The 20,382-nt window shown below is 48.1% G+C and overlaps 1 protein-coding gene across 1 annotated transcript; it reads right to left on the reverse strand.

The window, feature by feature from the left end:
* Positions 1–841: 841 nt before the first annotated feature.
* NDUFS6 (NADH:ubiquinone oxidoreductase subunit S6) lies at positions 842–19,847 on the reverse strand. The gene is made up of 4 exons (XM_049861121.1): positions 19,684–19,847; positions 18,094–18,147; positions 4,726–4,848; positions 842–3,773 (listed from the first exon to the last, which is right to left on the reverse strand). Exons 1-4 carry the CDS (start codon positions 19,813–19,815, stop codon positions 3,708–3,710), a joined length of 375 nt encoding a protein of 124 aa, XP_049717078.1. The 5' UTR covers positions 19,816–19,847; the 3' UTR covers positions 842–3,707.
* Between the last annotated feature and the right edge of the window lie 535 nt (positions 19,848–20,382).

A 20,382-nucleotide genomic window follows, 5' to 3' on the forward strand; every position in this document is an offset into this window, starting at 1 on the left:
ATGAACATCCTGTGCATATCCATTTCACACTTGGCAATTAATTTCATAGGATAAGTGTCCAGAAATAAGATACTGTTTTGGAGCCCTGGTGGCGTGGTGGCTAAGAGCTCATGTTGCTTACCAAAATGTCAGCAGTTTGAATCCACCAGCTGCTCCCTGGAAACCTTATGGGGCAGTTCTGCTCTGTCCTATAGGGTCACTGAGTCAGAATTGGTTTTGGGTTTACATCTTGGAACATAACCTATTTCCCTTGAGGACACAGTGCCACCTCTTCACAACCCCTCCCTACCAAGGCTCTCCATCTGTTTAGCACATGCCAGATATTTCACGTCTTTTCATATATTCATTGGCTTTTTGTATTTCTTTGTGTGTGTATGTGTGTCTGTTACTGTCTTTGGCCCATTTTCTCTCAAACATGGGTGTATTTTTTACATTGACCTGTATTTTGGTATGTTAGGGATTTTTATATATACAAATTACCACTATTTTTCCCAGTTTGTATTTGACTTTTCTGTTTTGAAGAAAAATTAACTTCCAATTATTTAGAGGAAAAATGGAATGATGAAATAGTCATTCCAGGCACAGACACACAGAACAGTTGGAACAAACAGGACAGGGTAAGATGGTAGATTTAAACCTAAATATATCAGCAATTACATTAAATAAAAAATAGGCAAAGATTTCCAGAAAAGAATCTTAAAATGGGTAACAAAATTCCAACTACATAAAGATACACTAACACTGAAGGTAAAAGAAAAAAATACAAATACGAACCAAATATAGATAATATAGCCAAATTAATCCCAGGCAAAATAGACCTTAGGAGAAAACACTTTATTAGCAATAAAAAAGAATCACTCCATAACTATAAAAGGTTTCATTCAGTGAAAAGATATAACCATTTTAAGTTGTAGGTACCTAAGAGAACGGTCTCAGATGTACTAAAAAAGAAAAAAAAAAAAAAAAAGAGAGCAAGAGAACTGAGGACAATAGCCAAACACACAGAATGGGAGATTCCAACAGACTGTTCTCAGTCAGGGCACCCAACAACGGAAGGATTTATACTCCTTTTAAGCATATGTAAAACATTTATAGAATCTGGCCACACACTAGGACATAAAGCAAATCTCAACACATTTCAAATGACTGAAATCATACCAAGGATGTTCTCAGACATGCAAATGGCATAAAAAGTAGACTGTTCCCATTTATTTGAACATAAGCATGTTGTTCCTGAGTGAAGAGAGAGTGGGAGGAAAGGCCTGGTGATCTACTTCCAAAAATCTGCCAGTGAAAACCCTATAGGTCACAATGATCAATCCCACCTGACCATGGGAATGGCGCAGCACCAGGTAGCATTTCATTCTGCGTGGGGTCACCGTGAGTTGGGGGCTGACCTAACAGCAGCTAGTAACAACTCCGTCTCAAGGTAAAGACAACCTTGATACGAAGACCTAGAATGGATAGTACGTGAAACAGAAATTAAAAGAAAAGCCTCAGCCTTATTAGATGCAAAAGTCCCAGTCGAGGTATTGGTTACAGAACTGCAGCAACATGAAAAAGATAACTTACCAAGTCCAAGTGGGGCTTATCCAAGAATGATAATGGTTTTAGAAAAATCAATGTAATTCACATTCACATATTTAAAAGAAAAAAATGAAGGAAAAGCATTTGTTAAAATTCAGGATTAAAAACTCTCAGCAAACTAGAAGGGCCCATCTGTAAGCTGGCGGGACATTTCTCCATTCTCTGCTCTGGGCCTCGTCTCCTGCATGTGGCTGCCTCTCCTCAACAGCCCACCTCCCTCTGGCTCCGTCTGCCTCCTGGTTCCGAGAACACTCCTGCAGTGTGATGGATGGCTTTTGTGTGGCCTTTTTTGTCATGGTCTTCTAACTCCCACCCAGGTGACTGGGCGGGACTGTGCAGATAGGGCAATTGTGGCCCATCAAAGGGATTGGTCAGTTTTGTCTTCCTGCTGGGATGTGAGTCATCCCAGAGGTGGGAGAGACACAACTGCACCATCACCAAGGAAGTACAGCCAGGAGCAGAGTGTGCATCCTTTGGACCCAGGAGACAGAGAGCGAGTGAGGTGTAACCTGAAGACAGTGAGATGTGGTGGCAGGAGAGACTGGCGGACTGTGCAGTGGGTTTCCCCAGCCCACAAAACAAGAAAGCTGAATGCCTGGGGTGCCTCTAGGGACTTGTCATTGTTGTGTGCCTTCAAGTTGATTCTGACTCATAGTGACCCTATAGAATAGAGGTGAACTGTCCAATAGGGCTCCCAAGGCTCTATTCTTTAAGGAAGCAGACTGCTACCTCTTCCTTCCACGAAATAGCTAGTGGGTTCAAACCAAACTTTTGGTTAGCAGCCAAGCACTTAACCACTGAGCCACCAGGAATACTCAAAGTGACCTGTACTTAGTACCTAGTGTTCAAACTGTGTGATTTAGCTGCTATTTGAAGAGGCCTTAACTAGAATAAACTCCCGGATAGTGTATCCATATGGTTTGGACTAATTTACGCAAATTTAGCTGTTGATGGCTCTCACCCTTCTCTTCCCCATCTTGAGGACTGTGCTCTGCCCCACTGGGCAAAGCTCTTTCTTCAAGGCACGCTCCCCAGGAGGAGACAGGAGTGAGACTCTGAATTCTCCCATAAATGCGTTTTTCAGGATCAGTGAGTTCTTCTGTGGTTGTCCACAGGATGCTTAACTATTCTCTCGATGCTATTTTACTCCCTCAGTATTGGAGATGAAAAGCTGGGTGTCATGCGGAGAACTTTCCCATTATAACTTATTCTTTCTTCTGGAAGCTCAGGTTTTCTTTTCCCTAGACAAAACCTGAAGCTTAGAGCTGCATTTTTATTTGTTCTCTGACACCAGGGCTTACCTGGTTGTGTGTTTTCTCACTAGGTTTGCAGGGAGTCTGGCGTGCCCTTGCCATGGCAGGTTCTCCTTCAGCTCCAGGAATTTCTTCTACCATTAGTTAATTAGTGCCTCTCATGCCATTTGTGCCATTATTTCCTCTGCATGGAATTCACTTTCACCCACATGTCAGGGCTCTGGATCATTTTACCAAGCCTCTTTTATCGTTTCTCTTATGATTTTATTCTATTTATATTTTGTGTTATAATGTATTAAAATCATTGCTCTTTTTTTAAATGCACAGGTTGCCCTAAATTGAGACAGGATGTGACTTTTAATACCTTCAAATAGATACTTCAATTCTTGGATTTTAAGACAGTATGTTTCAACATCAAGATTAGGATGGGACAGAAACTTAACTTCACATGTAAGTAACAGGGAAACAGTGCAAATTTTCAAGACAGATGAAGCGAGGCTGTGGCCCCGGATGTCACCGCAGCTCTCAGTTCTGTCTGCAAAATAACAGATGTGGATCTTTGCTCTTTCTTCCCCTCCTGATTCTTTGAGCTGCCAGTGCTGCTGCCTGGATCGAAGAGCCTCTCTGAAGGGTATGTCAGAGGCTTCACGTAGAGGTGGGGCCTGCTTTCAATTCTGATTTGTAAGTAAATATTCATTTTCGAAAGTTCATTCTATGAAAAAAAAACAAAAACTACGTACCTTCTTCCTTTACAGTAACATCTTTATTCAAATAAAGTTCTGACTACAGCACTCGGATCTCTGTGTTTTATCTCTGACATCGCATCCTCACGCACAGCCTCGTGGGAACCAGGAGTGCAGCACCCACCTAGTGATGATGCTGTTTGAACTGGAGCCCACAGTAACCACATGTCCCGGTTTTTGTTTCCTTGTCCTGAAAGAAATTCAAAAGATCTCATACTTCCATATTCTACTTCAAATCCGAAAACTTGTCAAAGTTAGAGGTTAAAAAGTAAATACAAAACTTGAAATACAATGTCAACTACAAGCAGCTTTAAATATGAGGCTCATAATGGACTTTGTGTCAATGTTGGTTCTCCCTACGTGCTGGGAGATCACGGGCAGAGGCCTGGACACCTCCCAGCCTCAGGCTCAGGCTCTGTAACACGTGTCCATCTCAAAGGACTGCCCCCGCATGGGCTACAAGAATCCCGAGAAGGCTGTGACGGCATCCAGGCTCAGCCCCACTGGGGTACGCCAGGACATACACAGAAGGAGTTTGGTGGGTCCTGCTCCTGCCTAGCTGCCTCACAACATACACGTTTCATACTGTCCTTCTCGTGATAAGCACCCAAGCTAAACGATGGCTTTTATGAAGAAACCTTGAGTAAAGACAAAGTCCTCTTAACCAAGGACTAGGAACCAACTGTCTTATGACTGAATGTTCTACCGCAGACTTCCTTCACCTCCCATTTGGATTGTACGCCATGGTTTCCCTCTGGTCTCCTGTCTTGTGTTCCCTCCTTCTTCTCTGTGGCCTGTATATTAGACTTATCAATGGATACAGAGGATTACGAAATGAGGGCTTGGGGATGAAAGGCCTACACATCTGAGAAGAGGGAGGTATTGGTGACACCATCACATCTGTATGCCACATCACCATCGAAAAGTGCCTTCAGATATGTCATCTTACTCAGGCTCCAGAGTATGGTTCTGAAAGCAAGACCAGGTGGATGGACAGGCCATCTCAGTGAACATGGAAGGATTACCTGAGCAGGTACACAGTAGGAAAGAAAGCCTGGGGGGTCAGGAGTGAAGGTGAACACTGGTCACTAACAAATGACCAGAACATGCTTGCAGAGAAGTAAGTGATAAGGTCACGGTACCAAGTTTATGTACACTCTCGGGTGGCCCAGCGCTCCTCCACCGCCATCACATGATATCACGCGGCTCTCTACCTCACTCACGGGCTGCTCAGCGATCAAGTCGATGGCAAAGTTCTCATTTACCTGCAATGAGGAGAAAAGGCAGTTCGAATCCACCAGGTGCTCCTTGGAAACCCTACGGGGCAGTTCTACTCTGTCCTATAGGGTCCCTATGAGTCGGAATTGACTCGATTGCAATGGGTTTGGTTTTTTTGGTTTTGGTTTTGATGTAGACAAGCCCCTCAAACAAACTCATCTGCTGTCAGCACCAACTTATTCTGTACATTACAGTTTAAATGTGATCATTCACAACCTTCAAGATGTATGCATAATATAATTAGATACATGTTCACTACCACCCCCCCCCACACACACACATTTTTCATTTGGATGTAGTTTCAAACTTTCAGAAACGTTGCAAGAATCAGAACAGTACAAACAAGATCCACTTTGCCCTCGACCTGGATCTGCCTTATGGTTACCCTTCTGTCCATCTGCTTTAGCACTGACTCCCGTCCCCTATCCTCTTTCTTCTCCCTTCCCCTCTTGTTTTGGACTGAATTCTGTTCCCCCAAAATATGTGTTGTAAACCCTAACCCCTAGGCCTGGGGTTATCAGCCCATTTGGGAATGGGCTGTCTTTGTTATGTTAATAAGACAGGATTATTGTAGGGTGTACCTTGAGTCAATCTCTTCTGAGATATAGAAGAGATTAAACAAGCCAACAAAGCAGACATAGGACAGAAATGCCAAGGCACATGAAAATCACCCAGGAGCAGAAGCTCAAAGAGACAAGGACCTTCCTCCAGAGCCCACAGAGAGAGAAAGCCTTCCCCTGGAGCTGGCACCCTGAATTCAGACTTCTAACCTCCTCAACTGTGAGAAAATAAATGTTTGTTAAAGCCACCCACTTATGGTATTTCTGTTATAGAAATAGGGGTACTAGAGAGAGAACTAAGATACCTCCCCTCCCTTCTCCTCTCTTCCCTTCCCCTTTCCTCTCCTCTCCCGTTTTTCTCTCCTTTCCTTTCTTCCCTCCCCTCCCCTCCCCTCTTTCACTTTCTCTACACACACTTTTTCTTTCCTTAAACCATTTGAGAGTCAGTTGTGTATATCACGGCCTTTTAAATACTTCAGTGTGTGTTTCATATGGACCTTATCTTACATACCTCAATGCAGTTATCAACTTCAGTAAATGTAATACCGACATAAGAATATGCTATGGGTTCAATTGTGTCCCCCCAAGTAAGTGTTAAGTCCTGGCCCTTGTACTTGTGGGTATGACCCTGTTTGGATACAGGGTTTTTCTTTTGTTAATGTGGTCATATCGGAGTAGGGTGGATGCTAAACCTAATCATTTCTTAGTTATAGAAAGGCCAGAATAAACACAGATACACACATGGGGGAAGACAGGTGCTAAGTGATGTGAAGGAATGCCAAGGAACACCAAGGATCGCCAACAGATACCAGAAACCAGGTGAGAGGCTCACAGAAGGAGCAGACACGGCCGAGACCCTGATTCAGACTTTTAACCTCAAGCACTCTGAGAAAAGAAACTCCTGTTCCCTGAAGCCCCCGCCTGTGTTATTTCTGCTGTAGCAGCACTACATGACTAAGGCAGAAGCGTTCCACAGCCTTTGTCCTTCGTGACGCTGACGTTTTTGAAGCATACAGCCCCCTCATTCCTTTTAAAAGGAGCGTTCTTCGTTTGGGTGTCTGCTCTTTCCACATAGCTGGGCTCAGCGACGCCACACCTTCTCAGGCTTCACACCTGCCCACATGTCCTCTCCTCACTGCTGATCTGATTTTCATCACCTGGTCAAGGCTGGCTGACTTCTCCGTCTAGTTACTATGCTTTTCCCCTGGAATTAATAAGCAGTCTGTGGGAGACGCTTTAAACCCTGCAAACATCCTGCTCCTCATCATACTTTCTTCCTGATTTGCGTCCACTGAAGATTCTCACCTGAACCAAGTGTTACTGGGAGGGTGGCGAAATGTCTTCCTGCCAGCTCTGTACACCTGCACGTCCACGGTCGGCGCCCGGCTCCCCTGGATGTCCACGGTCAGCGCCCGGCTCTCCTGCATGCCCACGGTCTGCGCCCGGCTCTCCTGCACGCCCACGGTCCACATCTGGCTCTCCTACGCATCCACGGTCGGCGCCTGGCTCTCCCTGGTCGGTGTCCAGCTCTCCTGCACATCCACGGTTGCTGCCTGGCTCTCCTGCGCATCCACAGTCAGCGCCCAACTCTCCTGCGCGTCCATGGTCGGCACCCCGCTCTCCTGTGCGTCCACGGTTGGCGCCCAGCTCTCCTGCACGTCCGTGGTCGTTGCATGGCGCACCTGCGTGTTCGGTGCCCTCCCACTCCCCTGTGCACTCATGTATCATCGGCCTCATTGTTTCTCCAAGGGTTTACAACACAGCCCTGGATTATTCTGGTACTCAAATGGTCCAAGATGTGTCCAATAACCCCTTCTAGCTGGCTCCTGCATCCATGTGACACCACCACCACCAGCATCAATCAGCCGGTATGTGCCTCTCCATGGAGGGACGTAGCATCATCTACACAGCACAAACCAAAAAACGAACCAACTAAGAAAAACCCAGATAATAAGAGGACATGTAAAACAAGCTAAAGGGGTGCAGCCAGTAAAATCCAGCTGTGGAAAACTACAGAACAAACTACCTGGATTCTCTGATAAATAAACTCCAAGCAAAGAAAGAGAGGTAGAAGGGTACAGGGAAGGAGTGGGGGGAGAGGGGCATGATAGGGAACCTGTAGACTAAAGAAACAACAGCAATGGATGGAACTTATTTGGATTCTGAGTCAAACAAACTATATATAAATATTTCTAAAAAGACAATAAAGAAAATTTAGCACCGACTAGATATTTAATTCTGACTCCATCAATATGAGTCAGTACTGACTCACCGGCAATGGGTAGATATTTAAAGGAATGACTGCTCTTTTGGCGTGATATGGTATTACTGTCACGTTCATCTCTTTTGGATTCAAAGACAGGATGTCAAAGATTTGCTTCAAAATGACCTGGGGTTGGTGGGGAGCTGGGGATGTTGATAGAGATGCAACGAGCCTGGTCATCTCCGTAATGATCTTGGCTGATAATTGTTACAACTCAACGGGTACATGGGAGAAGGGAGTCATTATACTATTCCTTCCTTCATAGAGTTTAATTTTAAAAGCAATTCAAACATCCTGGCCTGGCAGAGGCTTTATCTTATGATGCCCTATTATGGCAAACTTGGCAGACTAGCTATGACTTAGTAATGAGCCCACCAACGCTGAACTGGCCTTGGTAACACCAGTGTAACTGAGATAGACACCAAGTGGACAGAGAGCGTAGCACTGGGGAAACCGCAAAATAAGTGGGACTTTAGTTTCTTTATGTATACAATGAAGGAACTCAACTACACCATCCCCGATGTCCAGCCCCCGATATCAGATCTGCTCACCTATTATCCTCTTGTGGACTGCCATTCCCTTACTCCAAAGGACTGTTGTGCCCTATTCCAAGCACTACATAATTATAGGAAGAAAATCAGTATGGTTTTCCTTCCCCAGTTCTTTTCCTTTTTGAAACCATCTATTGGCAATCATGGTAACCCCTGAACACTTCCTTGGCTGTCAGCAGCAAAGGTTTTGTCTCAAACATCCTCTCCTTGATAGCATGACTTTAACCTAGCTATCTCTTCTACATAATTGATCTAACCAGAGTGGGAAATAAGAGCAAGACCACAGCACAAAAACCACCCATTTCTGAGGCCGGAGGATCATGCAAAGTGGTACACGTAACAATACAGAACGGATACAGCTAAAGGTAGAACAGCACTACTTCCCTTACGGAAATCCTTCAAAGCAAGCTTATAGGAGATGACTTATGTGGACAAGACTGGGGAAGTGACAGGTCTAACAATCAGACATAGTCAACTCTGCCTAGGGTTACTCTGCAAGTCTGGCTCAATCAATGCTCTTGGCTCGCGCTTACAACCGTGGGTGAGAACTGCAGTAACAGTCCTGGCAGACCAGGGCCAGGCTGGTGTCTGGCCCTCTGTGCCTGGATCCCACCAACTGGTGCAGGCCTGGTGCTTCAGTGGGGATAAGAAAATAGGCACAGGTAAGTCTTCGCAAACAGGGGAGGGATGCCATTTAATTTTATGAAAATCTTGAAAATAATTTAGAGAAGCACTGTTGACCTCAGTTGTTTTTCTAAAGCCAGCCAAGGCTCTGACAAAAGCACACAATCAAGTGTCACTGTGTCCTTCATGTGCTCAGCCACAGGGATGGCTTCACCTGGCATAAAGACGGGTAACGCCAAACGCCTCTCACCCAAACTGAGGCCCTGGAGCCACAGACACATGGGCAGCCCTTTGGAAAGACTGAGTTATCTTTAAAAAGCTCTGTCAGTTAGAGACACTATCATTTTGTAAAGCTCTTCCTTAAAGTTCTAGCACTGAGAGCACAATAGGGAGTCCTGTGAAAATGCAGCGACATTAAAACAAAAACACCAAGCTGTGTCGGATTATCCTAATATTGTTTTACATGCTCCTTTAAACACTGTGCATTTGTTGACAGCTTGCTGCTCCCCTCGCAGTGCGCTATGGAATGAGTGATGGTCTGTTCACCTCGGCTGCAGACAAAGCAACTCACCATACAAATGAAGCCTTATGGTTTAAATAATACGACACCTACAGAAGTGACAAACATGTCACAAAGGCCACACTAACAAACCCACAGGCCCCCATCACAGCAGTTAAAGAGGCCCAGCAATCTCCTCGCAGGAAGGGCATTTGACGCCTTGACACCTGTGACTGGCACGGGGACTGCCCTGCTGTCACTGTGGCCGTCCGGCTTCAGGGCGGCCATGACCCGCCCATTATTAATGTCTGGTTCCTGAAACTTGCTTCGACTGCAGGAATACAAAGAGCCAAATAGTAAACACACTCCCAGTTACCACAAAAAACCCTGCTATCAGCTCCTGAGTCTGTTAAAACAATCAGGGCTCTCTCTATCTGGCTGCTTTCACCTAAGAAAGGAAAGGATAAAGAAGGCAGAAAAAGCATTACTGGACTCGTAAGGAAATTAATGGAGAGAATGTCAGTCTCCTGCGTGCTTCCGACTAACTGTAAATGTGGTCTCTTTTTAAGAACATGGCACGTCACACACTCTAAACTGTCCAACCACTATAAAATAAGTTCTTTATATCTCAGTAACATAAAAAATACAAAATGATCCTTTTAGTTACCTCTTGATAAGCTGACTTGGGCATAAACATATTTAGGTTTAAATTAATTTGTCAGAAGCCTATTTTTACTCTTTTTTAACTCATCTATCTTGGGGAACACCAGTCCCTAAGGGAAGTTTGCTTCTCTGTGTCAAACTAAGGGGTAAATCCACTGAAGTTGGAACATAACACGTATGATTCTATGAGATAATGGCAAAGCCAGTCAAAAGGGAAATAGTAACCTAGTAGAACAATCAGCATTCAATAAGTGACTTCGTCTATTGAAATTTATAAATTTAAAAAGGACTAAAAGCCCTAGTTCAATTATTTAAAACACCAGATTTTTTTACATTACTACCAATAATCACATTTACCTAAAACAATACATGTGTATGTATGTAATTTTAAAGCACAGTAAAAACTAAACTTTTCATCTAAATTAATTTTTAAACTAAGTAAGTTTCAAGAAAAGGTTCAAAATCAGTATGAGCTATTTGCACTGACTTGTCTGAACTCGTTGTGGGGGTGACAGAGTCCGGTGGGTGACTAATCTTGCCAGGGCCCAGGAAGAGAGAGTATTAAAAGACACAGACAGAAACAGAAGCAAACCAGAAGTCCCGGAGCTACCATGAGGGGCGAAATTAAAGCACAGGGCACACAGCTTATTGTCTAAGCCACTGGACTCTGGAACCTAGGGGTTTAAGAAATCTGATTTTCAAATATCTTCGTCTGGATCCTGGAGGGTAAATAAAACTCTGTCTTACCACCATTATTTCTGATGATCCCAGCCCTCCAAGAGGAAGCAAAAACCCACGGTTCACATTCATCTAAAAGATTTCATTTTATACCAAGAGCTTCCTAGGAGTCACAATACAAGGACACAACTCTGGGAGGGATGCCGGCAGACGAGCTCAAAGCCACAGAAGGCAAAGGAAGCTGTGCAGAGCCTGACAGAAGGTGAATTACAACTCCCCAGTCTCTCAGTCGCTCACTAACATGCACCTGGGTTGCTCCTTCAAAACAACCAGACAAGACACCTGCCAACTTCTCCTGGCTGAACCCTACACGGATGGATGGACATCAAGACGGCTCTTGAAAGTGACGTGAGTCTTCCACCTGTGTTACTAACCAAGTCATCAGGAAATGTATCAGGGGCTGTGATTACAGAGCGTGAATTCATGCGCCTCTCAGCAGAGGAGTCTCAGCTCCCAGTGGCCGGGTGTGCTGATCTGCTGCCGTCTCTCGGCCGAAGCCCACCCAAACTCAGAATGGTGGACCTGGCAGGGCCCTCTCAGCTGCTCTTCTGACTCCTGCATCCTAGAGGAAGGGAGCACCTGCGTTTAATCTTACCAGGGTTACTGTAAAGTAACGAAGGTGCTATAACTGCAGAGCAATGTCTTGTTACATCCAAGTCAGTCCCCATCTACTACCACCTCAAGGTGGTCCCTGAATGCTACCAACCCCAGGACACCATTTGGCCTGGACTTCAGGTCCCTTCCTTGACGGGGGGTTTGGCGGCCATACCGTACAGCATATATGTCTTCTCTTGGGAAGGCCCTGGCTAAGCCTGAGGCCCACCGGTTCCTCTGTAAGCGTGCCACACACCATACTGGGCACCTCTGGTCAGCAGTGTGCCAGAGCCTCAGGTGGATGCTGACAGTTTCTCCTCCCAAGGGCAGCTGAATTATCTAGCCACCTGCTCTCCTTGTTCTTCAGATTAAATTCAGATTCAACAGTGTTTTAAAATATAAACTTAATTCCAAATTTAGGTGAAAGAACGAAAGCCGAAGCACAAGCCGATTTCTCGTACTACAAGCATGCTGCTTCTCTTTACAATACTAAGATGGCTACCTAGACGTCTGTGATGCTGAGGAAGAAAAGGCACTTGGCAACGCCATGCCTGAGTACTGGTGACCCCTGGCAGGACCAGACCCGGGAGCTGATGGTCAGGACAGTCACATAGAGACAACACTGCCAGCACCATCTCACTCACTCACTTCACTTGCCAGCACTAACTTTGTTTTCCTTTGAAATTCCTCCCCCATTCCTCCCTGCTATACCCTTCAGGAACGAGAGCCACGTTAAGAATTTTAAGCAAAGGGTTTCTGACAGAGACCCAGGTGCTTGTGAAACCATTAGCAGAGTGGAGCAGGTGAGCTGGGGGCAAGACCTCCAGGAAAGACTCCCAGAGGCCCCAGGACTGACCCCAGCCTGCCCAGTTCAAGACCATCCAGGGCTCCAAATGCCATCTCCACCACCCTGCCACAGCATCTCGACACCCACAAAGCTGGAATATGGGTGCAGCCAGAGCCTCAGCAACAACTGCTGCTCAAGGCCCAGGACACTGTACACTGTACACTGCTGGACAGACCTCACACCCTGACTGAAGGCCCAAGACACCGCACACTGCTGGACAGAACTCCTACCCCGACTCAAGGCCAGGACACAGCACACTGTCAGACAGAACTCCACCCCGACCCAAGGCCCAGGACACCGCACACTGCCGGACGGACCTTCCCACCCCCACTCAAGGCCCAAGACACCGTACACTGCTACAGGCCTCCCCAACTCCACTCAAGGTCCGGGATACCGCATACTGCCAGATAGACCTCGCGCCCTGACTCAGGGCCCAGGACACCGCATCCGGCCAGACAGACCTCCCACCCCCACACTCAGGCGGCTGAAGGGGCCTGCCAATCCTCTGAAGATCCCTCCCACCTTCCCAGCATCCCGTCAGCAACCTCACTGAAGAGCTGCCGTCTCACTGGAGGCACAGGGCAGTCTGTACACCGAGGAACTGTCTCCTCCAAATGCCGCGCACTCCGTGCTGTGAAACGCTGGGCTACACTGGGGGACAAAGTGCTTGGAACAGCTGCAGTACTGGCAAAAAACTAGTAGTCTATGAAAATAGAGGTAAAAAGGCTTCCTGAGGAGGAAGATGAGCAGCGCTTACTACAGGCCAAACCTTTATTAGATATTTATATACTATCTCATTCAACACTAAACGTTTCTATAGAAAATATTCTCATAGTTTCCATTTTACAAATGGGGAAACTGATTTTTAGAGGAATTAACATATACTACAATCCAAGCCCAAGCCTAACAGACTGCCAGGTCCACACAGCTTCCACTCCCCCAGGGAGAGAATCCACCACACACACCCCGCACCACACCTCCAGGTCCACACGGCTTCCACTCCCCCAGGGAGAGAATCCACCACACACACCCCACACCACACCTCCAGGTCCACACGGCTTCCACTCCCCCAGGGAGAGAATCCACCACACACACCCCGCACCACACCTCCAGGTCCACACGGCTTCCACTCCCCCAGGGAGAGAATCCACCACACACACCCCGCACCACACCTCCAGGTCCACACGGCTTCCACTCCCCCAGGGAGAGAATCCACCACACACACCCCGCACCACACCTCCAGGTCCACACGGCTTCCACTCCACCAGGGAGAGAATCCACCACACACACCCCACACCACACCTCCAGGTCCACACGGCTTCCACTCCCCCAGGGAGAGAATCCACCACACACACCCCACACCACACCTCCAGGTCCACACGGCTTCCACTCCCCCAGGGAGAGAATCCACCACACACACCCCACACCACACCACCGGGTCCACACGGCTTCCACTCCCCCAGGGAGAGAATCCACCACACACACCCCACACCACACCACCGGGTCCACACGGCTTCCACTCCCCCAGGGAGAGAATCCACCACACACACCCCACACCACACCTCCAGGTCCACACGGCTTCCACTCCCCCAGGGAGAGAATCCACCACACACACCCCGCACCACACCTCCAGGTCCACACGGCTTCCACTCCCCCAGGGAGAGAATCCACCACACACACCCCACACGACACCTCCAGGTCCACACGGCTTCCACTCCCCCAGGGAGAGAATCCACCACACACACCCCACACGACACCTCCAGGTCCACACGGCTTCCACTCCCCCAGGGAGAGAATCCACCACACACACCCCACACGACACCTCCAGGTCCACACGGCTTCCACTCCCCCAGGGAGAGAATCCACCACACACACCCCACACCACACCACCGGGTCCACACGGCTTCCACTCCCCCAGGGAGAGAATCCACCACACACACCCCACACCACACCACCGGGTCCACACGGCTTCCACTCCCCCAGGGAGAGAATCCACCACACACACCCCACACCACACCTCCAGGTCCACACGGCTTCCACTCCACCAGGGAGAGAATCCACCACACACACCCCACACCACACCACCGGGTCCACGCGGCTTCCAGTCCCCCAGGTAGAGAATCCACCACACACACCCCACACCACACCTCCAGGTCCACACGGCTTCCACTCCCCCAGGGAGAGAATCCACCACACACACCCCACACGACACCTCCAGGTCCACACGGCTTCCACTCCACCAGGGAGAGAATCCACCACACACACCCCACACCACACCTCCAGGTCCACACGGCTTCCACTCCCCCAGGGAGAGAATCCACCACACACACCCCACACCACACCACCGGGTCCACACGGCTTCCACTCCCCCAGGGAGAGAATCCACCACACACACCCCACACCACACCACCGGGTCCACACGGCTTCCACTCCCCCAGGGAGAGAATCCACCACACACACCCCGCACCACACCTCCAGGTCCACATGGCTTCCACTCCCCCAGGGAGAGAATCCACCACACACACCCCACACCACACCTCCAGGTCCACACGGCTTCCACTCCCCCAGGGAGAGAATCCACCACACACACCCCACACGACACCTCCAGGTCCACACGGCTTCCACTCCACCAGGGAGAGAATCCACCACACACACCCCACACCACACCTCCAGGTCCACACGGCTTCCACCCCCCCAGGGAGAGAATCCACCACACACACCCCACACCACACCACCGGGTCCACACGGCTTCCACTCCCCCAGGGAGAGAATCCACCACACACACCCCGCACCACACCTCCAGGTCCACACGGCTTCCACTCCCCCAGGGAGAGAATCCACCACACACACCCCGCACCACACCTCCAGGTCCACACGGCTTCCACTCCACCAGGGAGAGAATCCACCACACACACCCCACACCATACCACCGGGTCCACACGGCTTCCACTCCACCAGGGAGAGAATCCACCACACACACCCCACACCACACCTCCAGGTCCACACGGCTTCCACTCCACCAGGGAGAGAATCCACCACACACACCCCACACCACACAACCGGGTCCACACGGCTTCCACTCCCCCAGGGAGAGAATCCACCACACACACCCCACACCACACCACCGGGTCCACACGGCTTCCACTCCCCCAGGGAGAGAATCCACCACACACACCCCACACGACACCTCCAGGTCCACACGGCTTCCACTCCCCCAGGGAGAGAATCCACCACACACACCCCACACCACACCTCCAGGTCCACACGGCTTCCACTCCACCAGGGAGAGAATCCACCACACACACCCCACACGACACCTCCAGGTCCACACGGCTTCCACTCCCCCAGGGAGAGAATCCACCACACACACCCCACACGACACCTTCAGGTCCACACGGCTTCCACTCCCCCAGGGAGAGAATCCACCACACACACCCCACACGACACCTCCAGGTCCACACGGCTTCCACTCTCCCAGGGAGAGAATCCACCACACACACCCCACACCACACCACCAGGTCCACACGGCTTCCACTCCCCCAGGGAGAGAATCCACCACACACACCCCACACCACACCACCGGGTCCACACGGCTTCCACTCCCCCAGGGAGAGAATCCACCACACACACCCCACACCACACCTCCAGGTCCACACGGCTTCCACTCCCCCAGGGAGAGAATCCACCACACACACCCCACACCACACCACCGGGTCCACGCGGCTTCCAGTCCCCCAGGTAGAGAATCCACCACACACACCCCACACCACACCTCCAGGTCCACACGGCTTCCACTCCCCCAGGGAGAGAATCCACCACGCACACCCCGCACCACACCACCGGGTCCACGCGGCTTCAAATCCACCGAGGCTAATCTATTGCACACGCACCACCACCCACCATGGTACTGTTGGCAAACATCAGTAACCCACTGTGGCACTTTTTTCCACTAAACCTAGACTAGGCCTCAGGATCCTTGTCAACTCAACAGTCAAGTAGGAATACCAAATAATCAAGAGTTGACAAGCAAGATAAAAACTTCTCTGCCACCTAATCACCAGACCACGTAGCAGTCAACCACCTGAATTTAGAAACCATACGTTTATAAGCCAAGTTGACTATGTAACTCTCTCTAGAAATGCTCACTAGATCAGGAACAGAAGTAAAAAACTAGACACTAGGATGGTCTGTATGCTGAGCCAATAATCTGAGAAGCTGGACTATATAAATAAGAATTGGAGGAAAACTCATTAACAACCTGCCTTATGCAGATGACACAACCTTGCTTGCTGAAAGTGAAGAGGACTTGAAACACTTATTGATGAAGATCAAAGGTCACACCCATCAGTATGGATTACACCTCAGCATAAAGAAACCAAAAATCCTCACAACTGGACCAATAAGCAATATCATGATAAACTGAGAAAAGACTACAGTTGTCAAGAATTTCATTTTACTGGCATCCACAATCAATGCCCATAGAAGCAGCAGTCAATAAATCAAATGACACATTGAATTGGGAAAATCTGCAGCAAAAGACTTCTTTAAAGTGTTAAAAAGCAAAGATGTTACTTTAAGGACTAAGGTGCACCTGACCCCAGGTGTTTTTAATTGTCTCATATGCATGCAAAAGCTGGACAATGAATAAGGAAGACTGAAGAAGGATTGACGCCTTTGAATTATGATGTAGGCGAAGAATATTGAAAGTACCATGGATTGCCAGAAGAACAAACAAATCTGTCTTGGAAGAACTACAGCCAGACTGCCTCTTAGAGGCAAGGATGTTGAGACTTTGTCTCACATACTTTGGACATGTTATCAGGAAGGATCAATCCCTAGAGAAGGACATCATGCTTGGTAAACTCAACTGTCAGCAAAAAAAAAAGAGGAAGACCCTCAGCCAGATGGATTGACAGTGGCTAAAACAATGGGCTCTAGCAAAGTAATGACTGTGAGGATGGCACAGGACTGGGCAGTGTTTCGTTCTGTTGTACATAGGGTAGTTATGAGTCGGAATCAACTTAACAGCACCTAGAACCAATAAGGTATAATGGGGAGGCCTGGTGGTGCAGTAGTTAAGAGCTTGGTTGCTAATCAAAAGGTCAGCAGTTTGAATCCATCAGCTGCCCCTTGGAAACACTATGGGGCAGTCTACTCTGTCATACAGGTTCACTATGATTCGGAATTGACTCGATGGCTATGAGTTTTTTAAAGGTGTAATGAGAAAAATAAGCTGAGTATTTTAAGAAGTTCTGTGGTTCAAGTTGGCTGTGGAGGACAAACAAGTTAGGAAAATGTGGAGAAATGCCTCAACTGATGTGGAATGAGAACTTAGGAGCTGGGAGACATGAGGAGTAGAGAAAGGAATTAAGTAAGAAACAGGTTTGTTTAGGCAGGATTCCAATCCCAAAATTCTTTCTCCAGCGGTCACACTTGGGTTGGGTGTTGGGAGTGAATGATGTCCAATAGTTAGACCCACTGAGGGAAGAGTAATTCATGCCCCATGTTCAGCTATTTCAATTTAAGTCCCTAATTTATTTGGTGAGATCTAAGAACAGCACCCCAAAAGGAGACTAAAAGTAATTTTTTAAAAATTGGTATGAATTACTTTGACAGTCTCAGAGAAATGAAGTGCAGGTATGAAAGAAAGAATCAATCCCATTTATGTTTAAAACAGAAAAACACTTACAAAATATTATGCTACATATTTCTAGGAAAAACTACAACCCGTAACTAGACACACTGAACATTTTGAAGAAATAAAGAATTTGAGTTTCTAGGATTATCCCATTTTTAAGAAAATTCATTTAAATATGGAATCTTATATACTGATTTTTATTTCTTGGTTATATAAAGTTTTATGAAATCTTACCTGTCTTTACTAGATACTCACCTCTTTTTGACGGCCTGCAAACCGGATTTGCCTATAATCTTCAGCATCATAAACCTGAAAAAAAAAAGTCATATGTTAATTTTACAGCCTAATTCAGAAAGAGATGACTTAATATCAATCATACATATATGGAAAAGTGTTTTTCCTAACATTTAGGCCGTTGCTGATTAGTCAAACACATGAGGGACAAAGTATAGTTGTCCACTCAGGAGTATCTTCAGCAAGCTACCTAAAATGACAAAATGCAATACACTGGATTGGAAGAAACCAAGTCTGCGGTAGTGCTGGCAAATAATCCAAGAAAACTGGAGTGGAAGAGAGACACATTCAAGCATAGGAGATCACCCCCAGCCTTCTTTCACATCTGGTCACATAGCTTTATTTCCCCTCTTTATCTACTAGGTGACATTTTGGCAATACAGGCACTTTGCTTTCTCTTCTTTTGGTTTACGATTATAGTTTAATGCTTTTTGGGTTATAAACTACAACGGGCCCTCAAGTTATTAATGCTTATTATTTAATATGGCACAAACATTAAAATATTTGATCTAAAAAAATTAAATTGATAGTTAACATATTTCCAATGGGAAGCTTTTAAACAGTAATCAGTTACCCATAGGATAAACCCCTCAACCAGTTGCCCTCAAATCGATTCTGACTCATAGCGATCCTACAGGACAGAGAATTGCCCCATAGGGTTTCCAAGGAGCAGATGGCGGATTTGAACTGCCGACCGAGCTCTTAACCACTGCGTCACCAGGGCTCTGATCCATAGGACAACATAGTCTTGATATTAGACTTCACAGGACCCTTGAAGATGAAAACACAATTGCAAAATGCCACTAACATCATAACATCCCGGTATACATGAAAGCAGAGCCTTTTCATTAGTATTTGCCAAGGCCATCGTGTAGTGCGTGTGTCTGTGTGTCTGTGTGTGTGTGTAAGAAACCCTGGTGGCGTAGTGGTTAAGTGCTACGGCTGCTAACCAAAGAGTCGGCAGTTCGAATCCGCCAGGCGCTCCTTGGAAACTCTATGGAGCAGCTCTACTCTGCCCTATAGGGTCGCTATGAGTCGGAATCGACTGGACGGCACTGGGTTTTTTTTTTTTTTATGTCTGTGTAAGAGACAGTGTGTGTGAGAGAAAGTGTGTGTGTGTGTGTGTGTGTGCTGTTAGGTTATCATCTGAGCAGAAGAGCCGCAGAGTAAAAGGAGCTTAAGCCCCCCTTCCCAAAGCAGTCCTAGCGCTCCACTCTCAGCCAACCCTGATCTCCTCTAACGCAGCCGTGCTCGCCTCCGGACAAAGCTCCCTGTCCGGGGCCCCGAGGGGCAAGCATCCCGGCCACGGCAGGGGCAGGAGGGACGGGTCAGAGGATAGAGGGCGGAGAGGGAAAGGCCAGGGGCGGCGGCAGGAGGATCCGCCTGTGACCTGCAGAACCAGGCATCTCCGCAGGCCGCGTCGGAGGCTGCTTCCTCTCGCCTGGGCTTGGGGGGGTCCGGGCCGCGGTGTCCGGGGTGGCAGACCTGGCTGCACCGGATCCGACACCCTACATGGAGAACCGCCCTTCGGCCTCCCTCCACGGCGGTTACCTGGCCGGTGTGCGTGATCTTCTCCCCAGTCGGCGAAGTCCGCACCCCGAAACACCTAGCGCCCTGGGGCAGGCTCAGCGCCGCCGCGCAACTACGGCCCAGCAACCGGCAGAAGGTCACCGCCGCCGCCATGTTGCGCGGCTGACCCCTGACCCGGAGCCGCCGCAGCGCCAACGCATGCGCACAGCCTCTATTGGGGCCAATTCGCTCGGGACTTATTTCGCCCTGGGAAGACCAGCGCGGGGCGGGGCGGGGAGGTGCGCAGGTGCTCCGCGATCGGACAGACCAGAGACCGCGATCGGTCGAGCAGAGCGGGTAGATGCAGCCCAGAGAAGGCGCGAAATGTGCACACTTTTTACTGTCGGTAGCTGCTCAGTGAGTCTTACTTGGAGAACTGTAGGATAGGATGGAAGCTGGAGATGCAGGGTTTTTTTAAGATAATATTGGGAGTTTTAAATATCAAATGGTTGTATTGAGTAAAGGCGGCGATTGCTTAGAAAAAAAGTGGAAGTACATTCACTTTGCCTGATGTTCATCATTTGCGTGTGTGGCTTCCTCGGTCTAGAGAGGAGGGAGGTAGCATATTTCAGAAATTCCTGCAACAGAGCCCTAATAAGGCCACAAGTAAAACAACTGGTATTGTCCATCATGCAAATACCAAAAAAAAAAAAAAAAAAAGCTTATTATAGTGGAGTAGAT

This window comes from Elephas maximus, chromosome 2 (assembly GCF_024166365.1).
Source record: "Elephas maximus indicus isolate mEleMax1 chromosome 2, mEleMax1 primary haplotype, whole genome shotgun sequence".
Classification (NCBI taxonomy): domain Eukaryota; kingdom Metazoa; phylum Chordata; class Mammalia; order Proboscidea; family Elephantidae; genus Elephas; species Elephas maximus.

What these genes read in the sequence shown, in the direction of transcription:
- NDUFS6 (XM_049861121.1), bottom strand. Translation starts at nt 19,815, where the DNA reads ATGGCGGCGGCGGTGACCTTCTGCCGGTTGCTGGGCCGTAGTTGCGCG. An exon ending in AGATCACGCACACCGGCCAG is followed by an intron (nt 18,148 to 19,683) that starts GTAACCGCCGTG and finishes TTTTTTTTTCAG; the next exon opens with GTTTATGATGCTGAAGATTA. An exon ending in TTGCAGGCCGTCAAAAAGAG is followed by an intron (nt 4,849 to 18,093) that starts GTGAGTATCTAG and finishes TCCTCATTGCAG; the next exon opens with GTAAATGAGAACTTTGCCAT.